General features: G+C 36.2%; 2 protein-coding genes across 3 annotated transcripts in view; one reads left to right on the top strand and one right to left on the bottom strand.

The window, feature by feature from the left end:
• Window positions 1–864: 864 nt before the first annotated feature.
• Window positions 865–12,649, bottom strand: bco1l (beta-carotene oxygenase 1, like). 2 transcript variants are annotated; one of them, XM_041222125.1, is made up of 12 exons: window positions 12,487–12,649; window positions 11,770–11,898; window positions 11,298–11,427; window positions 8,709–8,856; window positions 8,271–8,418; window positions 7,576–7,796; window positions 6,038–6,304; window positions 5,562–5,667; window positions 5,046–5,140; window positions 4,050–4,161; window positions 3,473–3,688; window positions 865–1,447 (listed from the first exon to the last, which is right to left on the bottom strand). In XM_041222125.1, exons 1-11 carry the CDS (start codon window positions 12,548–12,550, stop codon window positions 3,498–3,500), a joined length of 1,611 nt encoding a protein of 536 aa, XP_041078059.1. In that variant the 5' UTR covers window positions 12,551–12,649; the 3' UTR covers window positions 865–1,447; window positions 3,473–3,497. The 2 variants fall into 2 exon arrangements, with proteins under 2 accessions (XP_041078059.1, XP_041078058.1); XM_041222124.1 differs by lacking the exon at window positions 865–1,447 and having other exon boundaries at window positions 2,589–3,688; window positions 12,487–12,648.
• Window positions 12,650–15,669: 3,020 nt separating this feature from the next.
• Window positions 15,670–21,820, top strand: part of LOC121295967 (polycystic kidney disease protein 1-like 2) — a 38,461-nt gene continuing 32,310 nt past the window's right edge. The window contains exons 1-3 of the mRNA XM_041221071.1: window positions 15,670–16,006; window positions 18,423–18,581; window positions 18,971–19,159. Coding sequence (XP_041077005.1) covers window positions 15,688–16,006; window positions 18,423–18,581; window positions 18,971–19,159 — 667 coding nt within the window. The 5' untranslated portion in view covers window positions 15,670–15,687. The remainder of the gene's footprint in view (window positions 16,007–18,422; window positions 18,582–18,970; window positions 19,160–21,820) is intronic.

Genomic DNA, 21,820 nt, shown 5'->3' with positions numbered 1-21,820 from the left:
ATCTCTGTGCATTCAAATTGCCATCGATAAAATGCAGTTGTGTTCATTATCAGTAGCTTATGCCTGCCTATACCATAACCCCACCGCCACCATGGGGCACTCTAACACAGTGTTGACATCAGCAAACCGCTCATCCACACGATGCCATACACGCTGTCTGCCATCTGCCCGGTACAGTTGAAACTGGGATTCATCCGTGAAGAACACACTTCTCCAGCATGCCAGTGGCCATTGAAGGTGAGCATTTGCCCACTGAAGTCGGTTACGACGCCAAACTGCAGTCAGGTCAAGACCCTGGTGAGGACGACGAGCACGCAGATGAGCTTCCCTGAGACGGTTTCTGAGAGTTTGTGCAGAAATTCTTCGGTTGTGCAAACCCAGTTTCATCAGCTTCACCTGCTGGATTGTCTCAGACAAAACGGCGTTGGGGGCGGCTTATGGTAGAGAAATGAACATTAATTTCTCTGGCAACAGCTCTGGTGGACATTCCTACAGTCAGCATACCAATTGCACATTCCCTCAAAACTTGAGACATCTGTGGCATTGTGTTGTGTGACAAAACTGCACATTTTAGAGTGGCCTTTTGTCCCCAGGACAAGGTGCACCTGTGTAATGATCATGCTGTTTAATCAGCTTCTTGATATGCCACACCTATCAGGTGGATGGATTATCTTGGCAAAGGAGAAATGCTCACTAAGAAGGATGTAAACAAATTTGTGCACAAAATTTGAGAGAAATAAGCTTTTTGTGCGTATTATTTCTGGGATCTTTTATTTCAGTTCATGAAACATGGGACCAACACTTTACATGTTGCGTTTATATTTTTGTTCAGTATATATATATATATATATATATATATATATATATATATATATATATATATATGTGTGTGTGTACAGTACTCTTTAAGGCATTTGGCATAATACCCTGTACATTTACATCAAAGTTCTTAAAATCACAAATAACACAGTGGAAACCATAACAGACCAGAGCATTATCAGCAATGGCAAAATTTCTGACACACTAGTATTCTGTCTTGTACTGATATGGTGCTGTGGCACTGCAGTAGATCACCTGTGTGTTACCATTGTTACGGCAACTAAAAAAATGTTACTGTGGTAGTATTACAATATCTCCCATCATTGTGCTGCTTGGTAAGAGTAAGCCTGTCTACACAGCAACATTATGTGCAGTTGCACACCATATTTTCAGCTCTTTGCTGAAGCATACCAACTCAAGCTCTGCTTTTTGGTTCTAATAGAAGATAGTTGTATGGGTGGTGGGGTATCATTCTTGTGGGCACAGGGGGATGAAGTAGCCATGCATGTCAATGTGCATGTCCACGTCCACAGATGCACGGGCAATCTCTTGAAAGTCTTGGCATCCAAGACCAGTAAGAAGGCAGCTTTGTTAGTATCCGGGCAGACAACAACTGACAAAACAACACCTGCAAGAAACAACACAATCAATTATAATAGCAGGTGCTGGTCATCTTTTTTTTTTTATTTCAAACTACTGCTAAACTGTTGTGGCATCCCTGAAACATGTCACAGCTTCAAATACATTATTTTAAAAAGCAATCGATATATAGATAAGGCTGTGGTAGATTTTCATTTTACCACACGTGCCAGATCCCCAGAAGTTCTGCATTCATTCATCTGTCCCAATATTGTTGGAGGGTGGTGTAAGCATGCACAAGCTTTATAAATGCACCAGTGAATGTAATTGTTGGACATCCCAAAGCTGTGGTAGTAACTGGGACTGAGGAGGGAGGGGCAGAGGATGGAACACACCACCTCCAGGTTCACCTCTATACCTACGAGTATATTTAAATAGTAGATTGTTAGATGTAAAAATGTATGTGTGCCACATGTACATAGAGACAGACAGACAACCGCCTCCATAGTGCCCCAGATTTTGATTGTCACAATAACTTGTGTTATGCATTATCAAGCACTGGATAATCAGTTCTATAGATTAAATTGTGTGGAGTAAATATGTGAAGACACATAGACAGGCATATCCTTACACCCCCAGATTCTGATACTCAATACATTATTCTAAAGAGTGTCCTAACCAAGCTTCATCACAACTTGCAAGCCGTTCTCGGGATATATGATTAGGTTATTGCTCCAATAAGGTACCATGATTCAGTTTCTAAAACCAGGCATGATACATTTTAAATACTGCACAGCACATTGTTAAAATGAGCATTTTCACAGGCAGTCAATTTGAGATATCTCAAACAGGACAGGAAGTCAATTTGAGATATCTCAAACAGGACAGGAAGTCGATTTGAGATATCTCACGTCATTCGTCATTTGAACACGTCTAACAAAACTGTGTTTTGACCCTCCCCACACGGGGACCCACCTTAACGGAAAGGCCTTTCCTCTTTATTAATTCTTAAATATTATATATATATATATATATATATATATATATATAATATATATATATATATATATATATATATATATATATAAGATATATATATTACAATGTTTTTGCTCAAAAGTGATGCTTCTAAAGTTGATTTGACCCTTGCCTTGTTTTCATTATCTGAACATGCTCTCCAGGTGATTAAATGACTTTAAAGCAATTTATTCACTTCACCTCTGCAGCCTTTTGATAATTCTGGTTGCTTTTCTTTGAAGTACAAAGTTTGCAACAAAAAAATGTAAAATCTAAAATGAAAACTTTACTATTACAAAAAAGAACATATATATATTTTTTCTGGAGTTTCACACTTCAGTATTACCACCCCAGACCCATACCTGTAGTTATTGTTGTATGTCCTATATTCCTGTTACATTTTACACTAATTGGTGACTGTTTACTAAGTGATTTTATACTTCCCATCATCAAAACAAGAGATCATAAACAAGCTTATCCAAAAGGGGCTTTAAACCTTCCTTGAACATTTGTTTGTATTAACTTCTAAAATTTAAAATGGTAAGTTCAATATCGATAATAGCTGGTCCAATTATGTGACATCAGGTGGGATTCTAGTCTTTGTAACACAACAGAATTAGTTGTCATACGTTGATGGCATTTTTTGATCGAAATATACAATTTTACACCAATTGGCTATGATTTAACAGCGGGAAACAGATAACCTGTCCTTACGAAATTTAGAGACATTACTGGCCTTTTTAGTAAAATTATATTACCATATATGTTTCTCTTTTATATCACAATAATTAAAAAAAAAAAAAAAAAAAAACACGTAAAAAAAAAAAAAGAACCTAAAACAAAAAAGTAAAATAAATTTTAATACTGCAGTTCAAATAATCACATAAGACCCCAGTGATTTACTCCTTGCATAAGATGGTGACTGCTAAAACTGAATAACCAACATGGTTAGATAATCTGTTGGTGGTTTCTTTAATCTGTTGGTGGCTTCTTGCAAACCTTTTTTAATCCATTAAAACATTCTTTAGTATGAGTTAAAAATCATAATAAGGCCCACATTCTCTTATATGTTTCAGAGCTGTCTATCTTGCAACGCTGGTGTCTTCCTGGGGAGGGCGCTCTCCCTGCTGGGGGATGAAGTAGCCATGCAGGTCCAGGTGTATATCTGCATTGATCGTGGCACGAGCGATTTCTTGGAAAGTTTTGGCATCCAGGATCAGCATGAATGGAGATTTATTTGGGTTGGTAGAAACAATCGAGGACAAAATAACCCCTGAAATCAAATTGAAGAACATAGTTCAATAGTTAGCACTTCTTGCTTGATTAACTAAAGCCTTGGAGTGTTCATGAAAGGTTAGCTACAATAGTTACTATTGTTATGCACCATGAAAGCGTCCACATAGTCAGTCCTAATAGTACGCCTGAACCCTGACCTGACCACATACCATCCAGCCCATAGCTCTTTCAAACAGAATAGCTAGTACCTTACCGTTGTGGGACTTCTCACCTTGTATTTTATGGGTAAATCCTTTCTACACATAACCTTTTCAAAGCCAGATTAACTAAGATTTATTTGTGAAACATAGTTCAAAATATTTGTCCCATGTCTTATAAATGCCTCTCCTTCCACTCACCATCATCCTCTTCCACTGCATTTGGTGCCGGCACAAAGACTGGCTCGGCTGGCCAGCAGTCATCCTCCTGCCACTCCAGCATCTGCTTCGTGGTAACATCCAATTTCCCAATCTGTAGAGAAATTCACAAAAAAAAAGAAATCATTAAATTGCACGATGTGAATAAGACACTTTTCAAAGAAGTTCTCTTCATTAAGATGAGCAAACAGAGAGTTTGTGGATGCCATCTTAGTGAAGGACAACTTGAGCTGGTTTCCAATGCTCTACTAGTATCTGTCAGCCATCTTTGTTGAGGGCTCTCAAAGGTACATAGATTGGTTCTCAGCTGACTACAGAATGACTGGTTTGTGGAGTAGCCTTTAGCTAGACTCTGAACGACAGCAAGAGCACGTTGACTGCACTTTGAAGAACTGTATTGCTGATACTTTGTCCTAACTTCTTCATACAGTGTAAACACTTGAATTTTCTACATGCACAATGAATATATTCTGTCATGCATCAGCTGTATTGCCCCAATTGAACCAGGGGGTTAACAAACCTGAAAATCATCAGTCAGTTAGCGATCAATGTCAAATCGTAAAAGCTAGCAACCAAAGATAAAGCTGTTACTATAGATTTATTTTGCACAAGTTCAACTATATTATTTATCAACATACTGTATTTAGTGTACTATTTCATGTATTATACTACTATCATGTATTCTGCATTTTACATTGTATTTCATGTACTGTTTTGTGTATTATGCACTTTCCAGTATATTTAGTGTACTATTTCATGTATTATGCTACTATCATGTATTAGGTACTCTCCACTGTATTTAATTTATTATGCTTTTTTTTTACTGTATATCATGTATTATGCATTTCTCTGTATCTTAAATATTATGGATTTTCTTGTATTTACTGCATCATTGTAAAGCGTTTTGTTTTGGTGTTCCACTATGAAAGGCGCTATATAAAATAAAGGTTGATGGATTGATTGATTGATTGGATATACCTTCGTAGGAAATGGTCTCCATTCCACCCTGCATGCATAGACATATCGGTACTTTTTGCCATTGTAGTTGTAATTAATCCTTGGCAGCTCCATTCCTATGTTATTACAAACACATGTTAGTGCCATTTCTCAACTGATTTGTATTTTTTATTTATCTATAATTGCTTTTCTCTAAGCATGTTTAGCAATGGACAAAAGTGAGAATGTCTTTTCATTATTAGAACATGCCACCCTATACAGAAGTGCAGCTGTTGTTTGTACATTTCATGTAAACTACATTGGGTCCACTTAACTAACAGTAAACTAAAAAACAAGAAGAAATCACCTGAATTTCCTGTATTTTCTTGCCAGTTACGTCAGTAAAACTGGCAGAAATACTAAGTTAACATTGTATCACAAACTGTTATTAGACATTTGCAAATATAGGATCTTGTGTTAATGGAATTTACTCTTTTAATCTGTACAATTAAGTATTCAATAATAATAATAATAATAATAATAATAATAATAATCTACCTTCACAGTGTACTTCAGGCTGGCAGCAGAGGCTGCCTTCTTTATCTTTCACTGCTGTAGCTGTAGTAGACTCCAGTTTTACCAGGTTCTTGCCAATCTCTGCATCCTTCATTTAAAGCAAATCAAGAAATACATTTGTGCTGGGGCTAATTAAAAAACCAAACTCAGAAATGTAAAATCTTCTGGCAGAATGACTCAAAACTGTCCATCGCTTAACATCATGTTATCTGTATCTTCTTCTACATTTTGAACTTATTGTCAATTCATGCTATGATTTTCAACCTATTTCTATTTGAACAAAAAGCTGTATGGTAAAAAAAAATAAATAAATAAATAATACATTTCAGTCACTCTTAACACGAAATACAATGTACTGTACTTAATACAATCGTTACATGTATGTTTTCCAGCATAAGGTTTCGACTGAGAGCAGCGATTGTAAATAAAATGAAATGAGCTGATTTAGTTTGTTTTACCTTTGCTGAGTGCAGTGGGAGGACATATCTCTTGCAGACAGGTGGACAGGAGAGGCAGTTTTTCTCCTCAAACTGCTCTGCTGACTGTTGCAGGTTAGCCAGGTAGAACATGTCGTACAGACTGCTGTCCTTGTATGCGATGATGTCAAATACAACGTGGCCGTCCTCTTCATAGGCATTGACGTGGTGGTAGACCACCAGTGCATCCGTGTAGAACTTCGTGGCCACAGGCTTCTGTGTCCGTCTGTCAATCAGGTGGATTAATGTCTGAAGTGGACAAAAGCATCCAATTTAATTTGCCACATAGTCTCAATAGTCCAGGTTTTTGTTTCTACCTTTTTTTCATTGCAGTCTGGTAATGAACACTCAAGAGCAATCACTGTAGCTACAGCATTTAAAGTCACAGAGGTTGTCTTTACGTTATGTGCATTTGTCGAAATAAAAACCTGGACCATTGGGAGTTGAAAAGAACTGGTCTGCAGGGATACTAGTAAAGTGCCTTATCCTATTACTATTACCTGATATGGTGAAGTGGTCCAGAATAGGTATGTCAGTTTAAATGAGAAGAGCTTTGTTTCCTGCAGTGTAATTATTCGACCACTAGATGTCACTAGTTCTCGTATGTACGCACGCAATCGGAAACCAGTAGTTGCCGGTTTCCTTAACGAGTTAAGGATAATAGTCAATTTGTTAACTGCTTGTTAAAGTTAATGACACATCTATAAAAAGGGTTTAGCCAATAGCTTCAGTGTTGGGTGTCGAGGAGTAAGGATGTGGAAGCGTGCGCTCATTGCAGAAGCCGAATTAGAGAAATCAGAACAAAGCAACGAGCGAGTAAGATCTCTCTTTGTGACTGTGTGTGCCACAATAACAACCCCTTTGTATGTCTTTCCTGTTTGGAATTTATAAACTGTTTGTGTTTGTTTTGTTGGGTAAACGGCTTAGCCATCCTGATGTCAGACTGGGACCCGATGCAATACCCTTTATTTAGTGTGCTGACTGAGAGCTAGATTTATTTTGTTTGTTTTGGTTCATTGGCATTTGTTTCCCAAACAGTGTGAACAATAAAAGAAAAAAAAACTGCTTAAAAACTGCAACCAAGACTCCAGTCTGATCAATTATACACTTCACCCCAGCCACATGCTATTGCAATTAGATGCCACAACATCTAAGAAAAGGGGTTATATATAGTGTACTAAAAACTGTTTTTGTCAATAACTTACCAAAAATGAACAGAGGTTAACTAACGCCTTAATTTATAAACAAGGGATCCGAGTGTGGTTAACAGGCAATAAGTCTAAACCTCCAGCCGTTTGTTATTGCTACAAAATAAATAACAATTTGGAGTACTGCTGCTGCTGGATTTGTTCAGATAATATGCATATATTGGATGGGATATTTTGTAAGCAAGCACTCAGAATGGTGTAAAATGAGTAACCATATGTGTTTTGTTTTTTTTTCCCAGGGGGCAGTATGTTGGATTGATCTGTGAAACAGCTCACTATACAATATCTGTAAACAATGTGCTAGGTTCTTACATTATCATCTGCATCAAACTTCAGGCAGCTTGCCCAACTGACCCCTCTGTAGTAAGCTGTGGCCAGTTTCAATATGTCCAGCTTGAAGGGCTGCTCGATGAAGATGATGTAATTATCGGTCATCCCAAAGCTGTGGTAGTAACTGGGGGTGAGGCAGGAGTGGCAGGGTATGGAACACACAACCTCCAGGTTCTTCAAGCATGGCTGCTGCATGGCACTGTCTGGGGGGAGAACAAACAGGGCTGTGTTGATGAACAGCAATCTGTCACAAAGAGGTGATCAAATCAAGACCCATTTTCATTTAAAAAAAAAAAGTGTCAATCTGGAGTAATTACAGCTCTAATTCTAGAGCAAAGCCCCTCCAAAAATGAGTTTAGCAGCAATGCAGTCAATTTGGTGAGTTGTAAGGTTAGCAATCTTAGCAAAGAAAACTTTTTTTTTTTTTTTTTTTCCCCTAATTGCCAAGGAAGTGGGATAAAATGAAATAAACAAGCAACAAGCCACAGTGATTATGTTGATATTTGATGGTGCATTCTGGCATTGATTCTCCCTGTAAATTCCTCCTTTCTCTAATTTGTCTCTTCTTGTCACATATGGTTTGCAAAATATCACCCCTTTTTAACCTCTCACAAGTGCCGTCAGAATGGTGCAGAGCGTTCTGTATAATTTACAGTGATAAGGCAACTTTCCCTTACCAGCTGCAGCTGATGGAACTTTAAAAATTGTGTATTTCGGTTTTCCCATTTCAATAATAGAGGTGCCCATGTTGTAAGTGTTTCCTTCTTGGTCATAATGTGGGTGGGATGTAGCAAGATTTACTGCAACATACTTCCGGTAATCCACCTGGGTAAAGCAAATGACTTCGCCAATTACTTTGCTTGTTATAAGTGCAAGTTAACATTAACAAAACCCCAACATGAAATATGTCAATTAAATGGGGACAGTGAATAGGTTAAACTGGATTCAGAGGATAACACATTGCATCTCATCTCATTCAGTCCAGTTACTCCACAAAACTTGAAGTTGTAGCACTTTTTAGCATTCCAGGCTGTTTACAATAGTTTACTTTGCAAAGTGGAACCAAGTCTGCACTGTCTGAAGCTGAAATCTAATAAGCCTAATAAAGCACTCACCTTTTGCAATGTTTCCAGAGTATTAGGATCAATTTTGTGGATGTAGTTTGTTTCTGTTGTTGAGTAATAATCCTTCCCATACTTTATAATGTTAATGAGGCAGTTATCAGTAAAGTCTGGGATGATGTTGGACATATAGGAGAACACTCTGGAATGAAAAGTAAAATCTATAATTAAGTAAAACCTTGCTTTAAATCCAATTCTGTGAAGAAAAAAAAACAACAACTTCACAATAAAAGCCACTTTTTAATAAACTCCTATACATTGATATTACAAACGTCAATTTTTTTTTTAAAACTATTCTGTGTCACTGCTAATACACTGTAAAAGACATGTTACCCTGGGTATTGATATTTCATTATACAGTGTGTGTGTGTGTGTGTGTGTGTGTGTGTGTGTGTGTGTGTGTGTATATATATATATATATATATACACACACACAGAAGTCATTTAGTCCACATATCATCTAATGCTGGTTTACAATCTAGGGAAATTAAGCCGGTTACAGGCATCGGTGTGAAAACAGCTTAATAAATTTGTCAGCTTCTCTTGAAGACTGAAAGCCTCAATAGGATAATTTCTTACAAAAACACACACACACACACACATTGGGAAGCCCCTCCCTGGAGTGCCAATGCAGTGCAGTGTTTGACTGTTCCTTGAATCCCCCCTCAGAAATGGGAAATCAGTCTGCTTTCAATTCACAAATGGCATTTCATCTCGAAAAATGTTACTATAAATGGCAATGTTCAATATAATGTTTATGGCAAATTTAAAAAAAAAAAAAAAAAGTACAAAACATATGTTACAATCAAACAGTCTTCAGGAACTATTTTTTTCTCAGTGGAAGGATACAATATCCTCAGTGGAAGGATAATATATTTCTTTTTTTTTCCTTAAAAAAATTCCAGTTTGTGTAATTTTTTTTTTTTTTTTTTTTTTTTTCATTTTATAATAAAATAACCCACTCCAGGGTGTGCCGAAAGGCAAATCTTACGTCACTTACTGGGTGGTTGAACGCACCCAGTCGTGTGTTATTTCTTACTTAACGCAACGCAGAACACATTTTTTTGTCTAATTACAGTTCGATTAATAAATTATGAATACACAATGTATTAAACTCGCAATTGAGAGCCCGATAATATGGTGTGTGTGTGTGTGTGTGTGTGTGTGTGTGTGTGTGTGTATATATATATATATATATATATATATATATATATATATATATATATATATATATATATTTTTTTTTTTTATTTATTACTACTCGAACACAAAGAGCTAGTGAAAGTTGTAAAAAGCAGTATATATATATATATATATATATATATATATATATATATATATATATATAAAATGATATCGCTAAGTTTTTAGCTGCGTTTTAATGTTATTTTAACCGCTTTGGCTAGTTATCCCCCGTCGCGGCCTAGCGCATTGCAAAGCCTGCAGCTAAATTCCACCCTTCCCCCCCGGGTTTAGCTCGTTCTAGGCTGCGTGTACTCTGGTTTTAACTAGCTTCAGGCATTTGAGGTAAGTAGCTGGATAGGGCTACAATTAATTATTTTGATCCCGGCTGGGATAAAATACTATTCTATAACTGTAGTTATTGTTGGAAATGTTGAAAACCTCCAGTTTAGCCGTGTCTGATGGACTCTCTTTTTCCACAGTGGAAAAATATATAGTACAATTGTTCGTGTATATAATGTGTGTGTGTAAGTTTTTATTATAGTATATATATATATATATATATATATATATATATATATATATATATATATATATATATATATATATATATAATTGTATTTATTTCCTATATTTGTTTTCAATATATTGTTGTGTTCCATTAACATACTCTGTGTGTGTGTGTATATATATACACACACACACACACACACACTGCTGTGCAAGTCTTAGACATGTGCATTTTTCTTCTCTGACACAATATGAGCATGAACAGTCCGAGGCACCATTGACGATTATTCCATAGTCTAGTTTTTGTGCTGTTGTGAATATTTTAGCCTTTTAGTATTGTTCCCCTTTCTTAAAAGAGGTATTCTTACTGCAACACATCCTTTAAGTCCTGATTTCAAGAGTGACCTTCATACTGTTGATTTGATGGACAACGACACCTGTGCCTTCTGCCAGTTCTGTTGTCAATTCAACGCTTGTCTTCTTTCTTTTCCTTAAGGATATTATCTTCAAGTATTGCTCATTCTTGTTAGACAGCTTTTTGAGTCTTCCAGTTCTGAGTTTGTCAATAACAGATGATGTTTCTCTATATTTGTTGATTATGCTTCAGATGCCACACCTTGAAAATCGAGTGATGCGAACTATTTCACTCAATGTTTTTCCTTCTTTATGCAAGTCAAGGTTGTTATAATAGTAGAAAACACTAGTGGAGGCTTTGAGAAAATTGTTGATGCTCATAATGCATCAGAGTAGAACAATGCAACAGACTTTTGCACAGCAGTGTGTGTATGTGTGTGTATATATATATAAATCATACATATTTACATATATGGTGTATCATATATGATATATATATATATATATATTTTAGTTCTAGAACTCCATTAATCTTACTTGGTGAAGATACTCTTGCAGGGATCTGGGTAAGCCATAGTTCCAAATTCTGACACCACTATCCTGTTGGCTCCGGTGTTCTTGTTATAGGTATCACTACGTAGGTATTTACTCCGATAATAAACATCACCTGCAGAACACAGAGCTGTTTATTAGCATGTTACTTGGTGAAATAAATTGAGCTTTACTACACTAGCCTTTCAAGGATAACAAGTGATAAGTGTTTTTTGTGCATTCAGGTGATGAATGCAAACACCACCAATCACTGTAGTTACATACTGGTAAAAGGCTGCCTGTGAGTGTTGTCCTATGTGAATTGGACAACTGTATGTTAAAAACATATTAAGTTCCTAGTTGATGAAAGAAAACCTGGATGGTTGGGGGTAGTTCTGAGGACATGGGTTGAAACCACTGAGCAGTTTTACTGTTCTATACAGATTCTCTAACATAGTTCACTTAAGTGTTTTCTCACCATCTTTAAACGTGAAGCTGTGCAGCAGGGCCATTCCATCGAACCAGTGGTTGTAGCTGGTCTCCCCCACAGAAAACAAACCCGGCCCATTGCGCAGAAGGGTGCCTTGTAACCATGCTGGGAGAGAGCCTGCAAGCACAGAGACCCGTTTAACACCTCAGCCAATCACACAATATCTGGGTAACGTCTAGGAAAATCTATTTTTATAAACCCCAAAACACCTTATGTTTCCATGAATCATGTTTTTTAATGAACCGTTGACATAGAACTTGCATTGTTCTTGTTAAAATATAATGACTTTTAATGTGTCAGTAAAATGTATCCTCAAACAATTCTAATTTGGTTAAGAGAAGATTCTTACATTTTGTAAAAATCTGTTTTTATTATTATTATTATTATTATTATTATTATTATTTCAGTTTTCATCTATGGTTATACCACACTTTACTGCGGGAGTACTGTCACATGATGTAATTAGACAAGTCATAAGCGTTCCATTTCTATAAAATGATGTAATTAGATAAGTCATAAGCGTTCCCTTTCTATAAAATGTCAGTTACGTTAACGTTATGAATTGTAGATATAATAGTACACGAGTGTTGTGGTTGTCGTAGTAGAGTATTTTACTTTCGTTTTGATTTTTTTAACATTAAGAAATATGCTAACGTAATGAAAATAAAGATATATAATATTAAGAAATAAATACGTGTGCCTTACCTTTTACTCGTGCTTTAACTGGCTCCGGCGTCTCTGTTGGTTTCCGGTTGAACAAGTTATGCATTTTTTTAAATTTATTTATTTATTTTTTAACTCTTCGAATTGTTCGATATATAGTATCTCAACTCCGCCCTCTCGGCACCAGAATGTGCGTGCGTATATTATATAACCTTTGTGCTCTTCCATGTGATTGCTTTCTCAACTATTACAAAACCAGGCAGTTCAAGTCCAAAGGTGCACGCAGTTGCATGGTACACCGACGTATGGCTGAATACACAGACCCAGCTTTGAGTTGCTTTGCCAATAATAATAATAATAATAATAATAATAATAATACAGTACAAAATAGAAATGTATAAAACTTTTTTTTTAAGTTATTGCTTGTATGGTACCACGTTTAGAAATAACAGTTGTGTTTTTCCTTTCACAAAACATGTTCAGATTACACTTTGGGATAAATACATGAGAAAGCTACACTGTACTACATAGGACAACTTTATCTAGGCCTGACTTAGTCCTTTTGAGTTAGAGTTGCTTTTTAATATCAAGTTAGTTTTAACATTTTTATTTCATTTAAACAATAAAAAATTAGCTGAGGCAACAGAATGTGCAATCAACAAGCTATTTTTATTTTATTAACACTTCTGCTTATGCGCTTATGACAGCATTCACAAGTGCAGAGGGCGAAGGGAGGGAGGTCACATCCGCAGACTGACCATAGAGTGGGGGTGGCCACACACAGCACAAGGAGAACACATGCAAGGGAGCAGGCGGGGGCACAAGAGACAAGCAAACACAACCCACTTGTGCAACCACACATACACAAAACAACAAACAATTCCAAAAATAAATTGTGCAAGTCCTGCAAGGGCTGATGGGAATCTAGTCCCCTGATTCTACTTAAACCATTGTTTGAACAACTAAAGTAAATTTGAATGTTCAGCTAACTTAAAATGGATGAGTGTTATAATACAATTTGAATTTTTGTAAGTTAATGTAACTTGATTTAATGTATTTGGAATGACTGGGGTTTACAGTAGCATGCAGATAGTCTTAAGTTTAACAAGGTCTTTATCAATATGCAGATATATTAGTAATTTAACCAATGGCTGTTTAGTCGCAATGCAAGTATCTGTTCAAATACCAAATTACATTATTTTTTTTAGTTATCTTTTTAGTAAAACTGAATGTGGTTCTGTATTTCACAACACAGGATTAAGGTACAAGTAATAAAACAGTATAGGCCATTGCACTGGATCTGGCAAACATTTTATCAATATTGCTAAATCAAATAGAAAATAGAAGCAAAATTTGCTTTCATGTGGGACTGGTTTAAAAAAAAAACAGTTACTTATGATGTTAGTGCTGCAAATGTGTAAAATAACCCATCCATAAATTGTATATAAAATGCTCAATGGTATATAGTAATACTAAACAACTTAGTTCAAAACTAAGAAACAAATGTTATTACAATAATAAAGATGATCTTTAGAAGTAAAGGTATTTATTATCCTGAGAAATGGCGAATTTTGTTTTACAAAGTCTCTGTTCACATTATTCAATGATCTTGGTCATTGCATTGGGTGAAAACTTTTCTTCAAGAAGCAAAACATATATTTATAGTACATAGTTGAATTTTTGTTTGTTGTGTACCCATATAGTGGTAATTCACTGGGTGTCCCGTGTTCTTTTAAAGCCTGTTGTGGGTCTGTCATAATTTCACATGGAGAGTGGGCAGTTTTAATATTTTGGAATCACCCAATATATTGACACTACTGGATACCATTAATGTTACATCTTGCACTTCTAAGTGTCAGGATAACACAGAAAACAATAGACCCTGCCAAATGCAGAAACAATAGGTCTTACATGAGTGGGGTTTGAAATGCAGCCATTGATACGGTTATATACTTTTCAACGTCTAGCATGAAATCGTGCGATATTGTGATTGCTTACCACTATGCTGTGCGACGAAATAGATAATCTGAGTCTGAGTCAGTTTATGTTGACCAAAGTTAAAATTCAAATATTCAAATTAAATTTCAACATATAAAAAAAACATAAACCTCCAGGCTATGTCAGAACTACCTTATAAGAAAAGAACAAGACGGTAGGCTTCAAATCATGGAGTGGCCAGCACAGTCTCCAGACTTAAACCCCATCGAGCTGGTTTGGGATGAACTGGACAGAAGGGTGAAAGCAAAGCAACCTACAAGTGCAAGACATTTGTGGGAACTTCTGCAACAGTGTTGGGAAGAACTTTCCGAACAATATTTGATTTCCATTGTAGAAAAAATGCCACAAGTGTGTTCGGCTGTTATATCTGCAAAAGGTGGCTACTTTGATGAGTCAAAAGTTTAGATTAAATTTTGTTAAACAAAACGATTCCATGATTTTTTATTTTATCTCCAATTGTTTATTTGTTCTATGCCTGTTTTCCCATTGGAAATAGTGATATTTTGAAATATCACTGTCCTGGTCACAAAAGCAAAGTTTGTGGGGAATAATAGTCATTTTCTATACTTTTGAGGCATAAGCAATTAGGAAATAACACTTACTACCCAGGAACAAAAAAAATAAATAAATTTGTTACACAGTGTAAGCAGTCACTACCTTTACTAAGTTAGGTCACTGACTTACCTTCCCATCAGTTTTAAACAAGTTTAATGTCCTCTGCTATAAGCAGAATAGAGTGCTCTATAATTCAAATGCTCTGCAGTCTTATTTTTGGACATAAAAGCCAACCTTTTGTTAAATGATTACATTTGATTGTAAATGTTCTTTATTCTGTACATGCACAGAAAAGGAAATCATTATCTCAGTGCAACAGCATAGCGTGACCGGAAGATAACACACTGGGATCAAGCTTATCTTTCCACCACAAGTGGCAAAGTGATGCTTTAATGGCAGTCAGTTGTTAGGATGAAAAGGCTGAAGAATATTTACACATCGACCCTAACTGGCTCTCCTTAATGGAAATAGTCCATCATCATTGTGCCTTAGAATGTTTGTTGCGAGTTACAATGCATCCATTTGTAGCACACAATGCTGTGCAAGCCGTGACACCCATTGTGTGCGGTGCAGGTAATTTAGTAAGTGTGGAGGAGATGCAATGACATCACTGTCTTTTCTAGTTAAAATACAGTGTCTGGTGGAGTAGGCTTCAATTCCGGTGCTATGTCAGTCTGGTTTGGGACGACAATGAGTCCCGCTTTGCCCCAGTTGCTATCTGCTCTACTGGCCCTGATCTTCCAGGCTTGGGGACAGGGTAGCAGTGCTGCCCCTCTCTGCTCAGAATACCAGGAGGGTTTTGAGGAATCTTGTTATGAGTTTGTAGATTTTCAACGTAGTTTTCACAGTGCACAGGGCTGGTGTGAGAGGGGAGGGGGGCACCTGGCCTTCATCCTGAATGATGAGACCCAGCAGTTCCTGCAGAAGCATCTGCAGCCGGATAGGGACTGGTGGATTGGACTTGCACCAGCCTCTGAGAACCTGACCCGGGAGTCTGCTGCTGCAGAAGGTAGGCGCTCTGAGTTTGGGCGGGGAATTTTTATACACTGCAAAACCATGTGTACAGATACAGAAGGAAGAGTGATCTTTTTCACTTATTTTCCATTTCTTGAGTTTGATTTTGTATGTAATATGAGCCCTGTACCTATAAGTTAAAGTAGACTAAGATAATTGTTTGCTCTATTATTTTCTTTATTCACCAGATAGGAATTGAAGGAGTGTCACACAAATGTACAGTTACCATGGTGGATACACCACTTATTTTATTTTGGTACAATCTTTAGACTTTTCTACAGGACAAACAATAATGGATTTTTTATTGATACGTAAGTTATGTTTAAGTGAGTTCAGGTTTAAATTGCATTTTAAATTGAATTTTAAATAATTGCATTTCTCTCAGCCAAGCAAAATGTCAGATTCCAGTAGATTTTATTGTGCAGGAAAAAATTAACACAGAATGTTTTTTTTTGTTGTTGTTTTTTTTTTAAATATTTTTTTATTTACCAATTATTTTCTAGACATATACAGTGCAATAAAAGTGAGGTAAAATTAAATTAATATTTAGGACATGTTGACTGTATATTGTACATGTGCTGTTTAAATACCCTTCATTAATTCACTGCTCTCAGTATACAGGATTAGTTTCATCACACTGCAAAATAGCACTAAGATGCATATTTATATGCACAATCACACTTGCTATGGTTTTACCATGGTATACGTGAGTGAATATAGTCCAGTATGCTTTGTTAGTAGTATCTTCCTTACATAATGTATTACTGGTATAATCCTGTACACATGTACTGAAACAAATGCGAGGCACAAAAGAACAAAACCAGCCTTGACAGAGTGTGTAAATAAACCTGCTGTTTAAACTTTGTTAAACTATGAAATAAGTGGGATTCTACTCGTTGAAAGCGTACTGAAGTTCAAGCTGTGTTTTTCTGCATGTCATTGTCTTAGTGAACTGTCCTGATGGCAGACTGCCACTGTAGAGCGCGTCTTTTATGACAGCTGTCAGGTAACTGTGATTTGATCAAGTGCATTACAACCGAGGGCCAATCTGGAGTCTGAGATAGGAGCAATCTTTACAAGCAGAACCAGCTTTGCCTTTCTCTGGAAACCTGTTACCCCTTGTGATTTACTGGACTGATATTCTTTATATTCTGATATTGTTGAGAAAGATGTTACGCAATCAAAATGTAAATCAGTTTCAGCAGCTGCTTTGTTGAATGTTTCATGGAGTACTATAGTTAATTAAATAAACGGTCTAGCCCTGAAGATGGTTAGTGTGTGATGGTCATCCTTATGAGTGAAGTAAGCACAACACTCCATGCACACTCATAGAGTATTCGTTTAGGTAACAAGTGGAATGTGTGAAAATAAAGGTATGTTTCAACCTAATTTAAATGGCTAAATTCCAAATGGCTTCTTAGGTCAAGTTCTGCATCTGTTCAGCAATGCAGTGTAATTTGGAACAGTGCAATTCACAGTGAAGGTAGAAGGAGGTCAACGCTAGCATTCAACGCTAGATGTCTCAACACTTGCTCTATAATTTTGTGTATTCTTTATATGACACTTCTATTCTATATATTAAATTCTGTTTAGTCAACAGATCTTTCTATAATATTCAGATTTCTGTTATATAGTTCTATAGAATTCAGTTTCAATTCTACATGTTTCTGTTTATACAATTGTTGAGAGATCTAGTGTTGAATAACGTTTTCATATTGAATGCTGCTGAGTGAATTTTTATCTCATTTTGGAATCTCTCTTGCAAAGCAATCAAATCCAATGACAGAATGACCAGCAAATCGCAATATTCCAGATTAGGCAGCATAACTTTAAGGAAAGTCATTCGCGGAACTCATCCATTTAATTTAGGTTTAAACACATTTTCGTTTCTATAAATTTTTATTATATAAACAAACTACTCCATGAGTTTTCATAAAGTGCTGTGGTTTTTTTCACTCCTGAAACAACCGTTACTCTACTCTCATTCATGAAATATATACAGTTTTCCATTCATGTATAACATATTTCTGTAGAATTTTATTGTCTACATATTTCAGTAGAGTTCTATTGTCTGCTATGTTTCTATTTTCTGTAGGTTTCTATGGTCAACATATGTTGTATACATTTCAACGTATGTTGTATACATATTGAGTCAACATATTTCTTTAGATTTTGATATTGTTATAGGCATTGAATTTCTACAATGACTTTGCATTTCTTTAGTTTTCTATACACATTATTGTTGTAATAGCCAAGTAACTATAAATTTCAATTATCATAGATATATATGAGTTCTTATTGTGGTTGTGCACCAAATAATTGATTTTAGCATGGGATTATGATGTGAGCATAGTGTGTGAGTGTGTGTGAAATTTCGAGTGGGGTGTGTATTGAACCCTTAACATTCACAGGACCCTTGTCCTGGCTCGATGGCTCTGATGTGAGTTATGCGAATTGGAAGACGGACACCCCAGCAGCTGTGCAGTGCGGGTACATCCTGAAGGATTCTGGGTACCAATGGGAAGCTACCAGCAACTGCAGCCAGGAGCTGTACTTCATCTGTGAGTTTGGTGAGTTACATGGGAGTGTGGGAAGAGTAATGCCACTAATTCCATGCTTCCTTAAAACAGGCACATCAATCTCTTCTCTTATTATGAATATAAAACCGGTTCTTCAATCCAATCTGAAACTGGCTGTACATGAAAGTCAAAAAATGCACCAAAAACCCTTTACATTTTATTGGATCCTCTTAGCATGAAAACTTAAACTAATTTAATGTTGGAATTTGTTAACTCACACATTAGGACCCAATTTCAAATTAGATTACAGTTGCTTATTTTTTAGTACCAGGAAATGCACTGGCTTTACTTGGTTGCATTTACCGTTTTTGTAACTTTGATGACTTTCTTACTATTTTTACTGGTTTTGTTGTGCCTCTCTCACTGTGTTTACCCCCCAGAGTCAGGCCGGTCTCTGGGCTGTGTGGAATACAATGCTACACTGCAGTGTGGCTCAGGTCGGGTGATCCAAATAGATGACAGCTTCTACGGCAGAAAGACACTTCACTACTGCCAGCAACCCATCTCTCCTCCCTCCCCTGGACCAGAGGAGGAGTGTAGCTGGGTGGACGCGGCCGATCTTGTGGCAGGTACAGCAAATAGACACAGGCTTTTTCCTAATGAGGCCCCTTTACTAGCAATGCAGAATGACAATATAGGACAATTGTTCTTCATTCTACCCCAAAACATGTTTCTGCAATGGTGACTGCCATGCTTGGTACTAAATTCAATGTGGCATCATTCTTGGCAGTCACCATTGCATAAACATATATTGGAACAATGGTCTCAAACAGTCATTCTGCATTGCTAATACATTGATAATATTTGGGGTATCATTGCACCTGTAGAATGTTTGTTTTTTTTTTTTTTAATTAAAATATTTTGCATTTATTTAAAGAGTTGATTATCTATTCAGGAATACTAAGATGCTCAGTTGGTAAGTGGTCTGACTATGATGAAATTAGGCAATAAAAGTTCCACCCGCAGTCATACTACAATAACCAAATCAAATGACAGGACAAATGCAAATATTAATAAATAATTATGTTGCTCTCATCACAAAAAACAAGCAAAGCATACAAAAGCACATACCATGCACATTCTACGCTTTCTAGGAAGAACGTGTCTAAACATTGTACAACTTTAAAGGATGTGTAATTCGCATTATCATGCAAAAAAAAACATGCAATTGACCTTTTTTTTTTTTTTTTTTTTTTTTTGCATGGAAACATGTCCGGAAGTTGTACATTATGCTTTTTATGCGATGCCATTTATTCAGAGTTTCAGATTATTGCCATTTGACTCACAAAAACTGCGTTATAGTTCTGTTATTTTATAAGCAAGGTTATACAAAATACTGAAGCTACTACAAATAAAAACAAAATACCCTTTGCAATAAACACCAAATACAGTAAATAATAAATCCCTTCTTTACATTTACTTTTGTTATTTTTGTGATTGGTCATCAGATAGCTTATTGCTTTAGACTGTTCTGTCCCTTGTCAATAAGATACAGTATTGGATTATAATTGTATTGTAGCTTGCACGGGGGAAGGCAGCAGCGGGGCTAGTAGGTGGCGCCATCACACACGAAGACATAAGCCATACACTCATACACAACAGAGCCAGTACAGTAAACTATTCCCTGAGAAACTTGCAGTATATAGTGTCTATACATTATTTTTAACAAAATATGTTTTTCTAAAGGATTTTTAATACTATGAATCAAGTGATGCTTTGCGACGTATCTGTGAGTTAAAGACCGTGGGGTGTACTGTCTCATGGGGTGCACTTTTTCATGCTATACCGGTTTTGGATAACCCATGCATAGTTAATAGCAATAATGACCGTATTTGATACCTGTACAAAGTTATAAGCTAATATATTAGAACTTAGCGAAAAAGGTAACTCGGATTTATGACGTGTATCGAAGAGGGAGGAAGTGAAAAAATATCAAGGCTCATGCGGATTTTCTGTAGGCAGCTCATCCTCAGTCAATATAATTAATACAATCAGGCATTATATAATAGACAATCCGAAATAGGAAGGCGCATAGTGAATATGTTGATGTGACTCCAAAACATTGTCACCTTCAAAAAGGTCAAGGCGGGAAATGGCACTTTGTGCATTCCCTTCAGAATCTTGTGCAGAGAAACTTTTGGACAAAAAAAAAGAACAATTTCAATAATTTCAGTTTTACTTTTAAGGTCGTCCACCGAATCCACCGTCTTTACCAAGCTATGTCACATACAAATATGCTTCAGTCATATAAGGTTGCAAATACATATTTGCAGTGGTGCAAAGTAACGAGGTAGAAATACTTCGTTACACTACTTAAGTATTTGTTTTGGGGATCTGTACTTCACTTAAGCACTTTTGGGGCGGGAGCACTTGTACTTTTACTCAAGTACGTTTGTTTAGAAAAGGTGTACTTCTCACTCCACTACATTTCCAGAAGCATCGCGTTATTCGTTCTTTCTGCACACTGACCATTTCGCTGGCCAGAATTCTGATTGGGTAAAGCAGAGCCGCTTGCGCAGTGTGTGCTTACTTTGATGATGATATAGTATGTTGATGCCCAACCAGAGGCAGGTTTGATTTTTAAAATAACCAATCAACAAATACAACGTTCATCTGCACTAGTAGTTTAGAAGAGTAATCGGAATCTATAAGCAGTTCGAAAACAGGATTTCACATTTTTAACATTTGTTCCTAGAATTGTTTAATGAATTGTGTTTTATTTATGGATAAAGGTTGTGACTAAAATTTAAATTCCTGATTTGAGAGCATTTAAGCCCTAATGAGCTTAAATAACAATGTAATACAGTACCGTATTTAATTAAAACATTCTTACATGAAGCTGTTTGTACCTGATTCGTGAAGTGTTTGTTCATTACTCTTTTTTTTAATACGATTTGAGTGCATATTTGTACATCCAGCTAAATATCAGTATTTACTGTTTGGCTACTTTTTTAGATGTTACTGATAATCGTGCTGTTGTGTTCATAAAGTAAAATTCATTCAAATTGTTGTCAGAAAACAAGTACCATGTCTTGTGTTGCGGGTGATCTGTGAAATAAAGTTATTGAAATGTCAGTCTACATCCATTGTTTTACAACTTGTGAACTTAAGTATAGCCGCTGATTAACACTAAGTTTGAGTTTAAAAAAACAACCCCCCCCCCCCAAAAAAAAAAAAAAAAACAACAACTTTATTTGCTATTCTAAATTTAAATAGATACATTAAGGACA

This window comes from Polyodon spathula, chromosome 21 (assembly GCF_017654505.1).
Source record: "Polyodon spathula isolate WHYD16114869_AA chromosome 21, ASM1765450v1, whole genome shotgun sequence".
NCBI classification, from domain to species: Eukaryota; Metazoa; Chordata; class Actinopteri; order Acipenseriformes; family Polyodontidae; genus Polyodon; species Polyodon spathula.
Note: the sequence above shows the minus strand (reverse complement) of the source record. Positions and strands in the feature narration are given on the sequence as shown.

Excerpts from the sequence above, each read along its gene's own strand:
- bco1l (XM_041222125.1), bottom strand. The coding sequence starts at position 12,550 with ATGCATAACTTGTTCAACCGGAAACCAACAGAGACGCCGGAGCCAGTT. Across the intron at positions 8,419-8,708 it reads CTCTGGAAACATTGCAAAAG|GTGGATTACCGGAAGTATGT; the intron begins GTGAGTGCTTTA and ends TGCTTTACCCAG. Across the intron at positions 4,162-5,045 it reads GGAGACCATTTCCTACGAAG|ATTGGGAAATTGGATGTTAC; the intron begins GTATATCCAATC and ends ATTTCTCTACAG.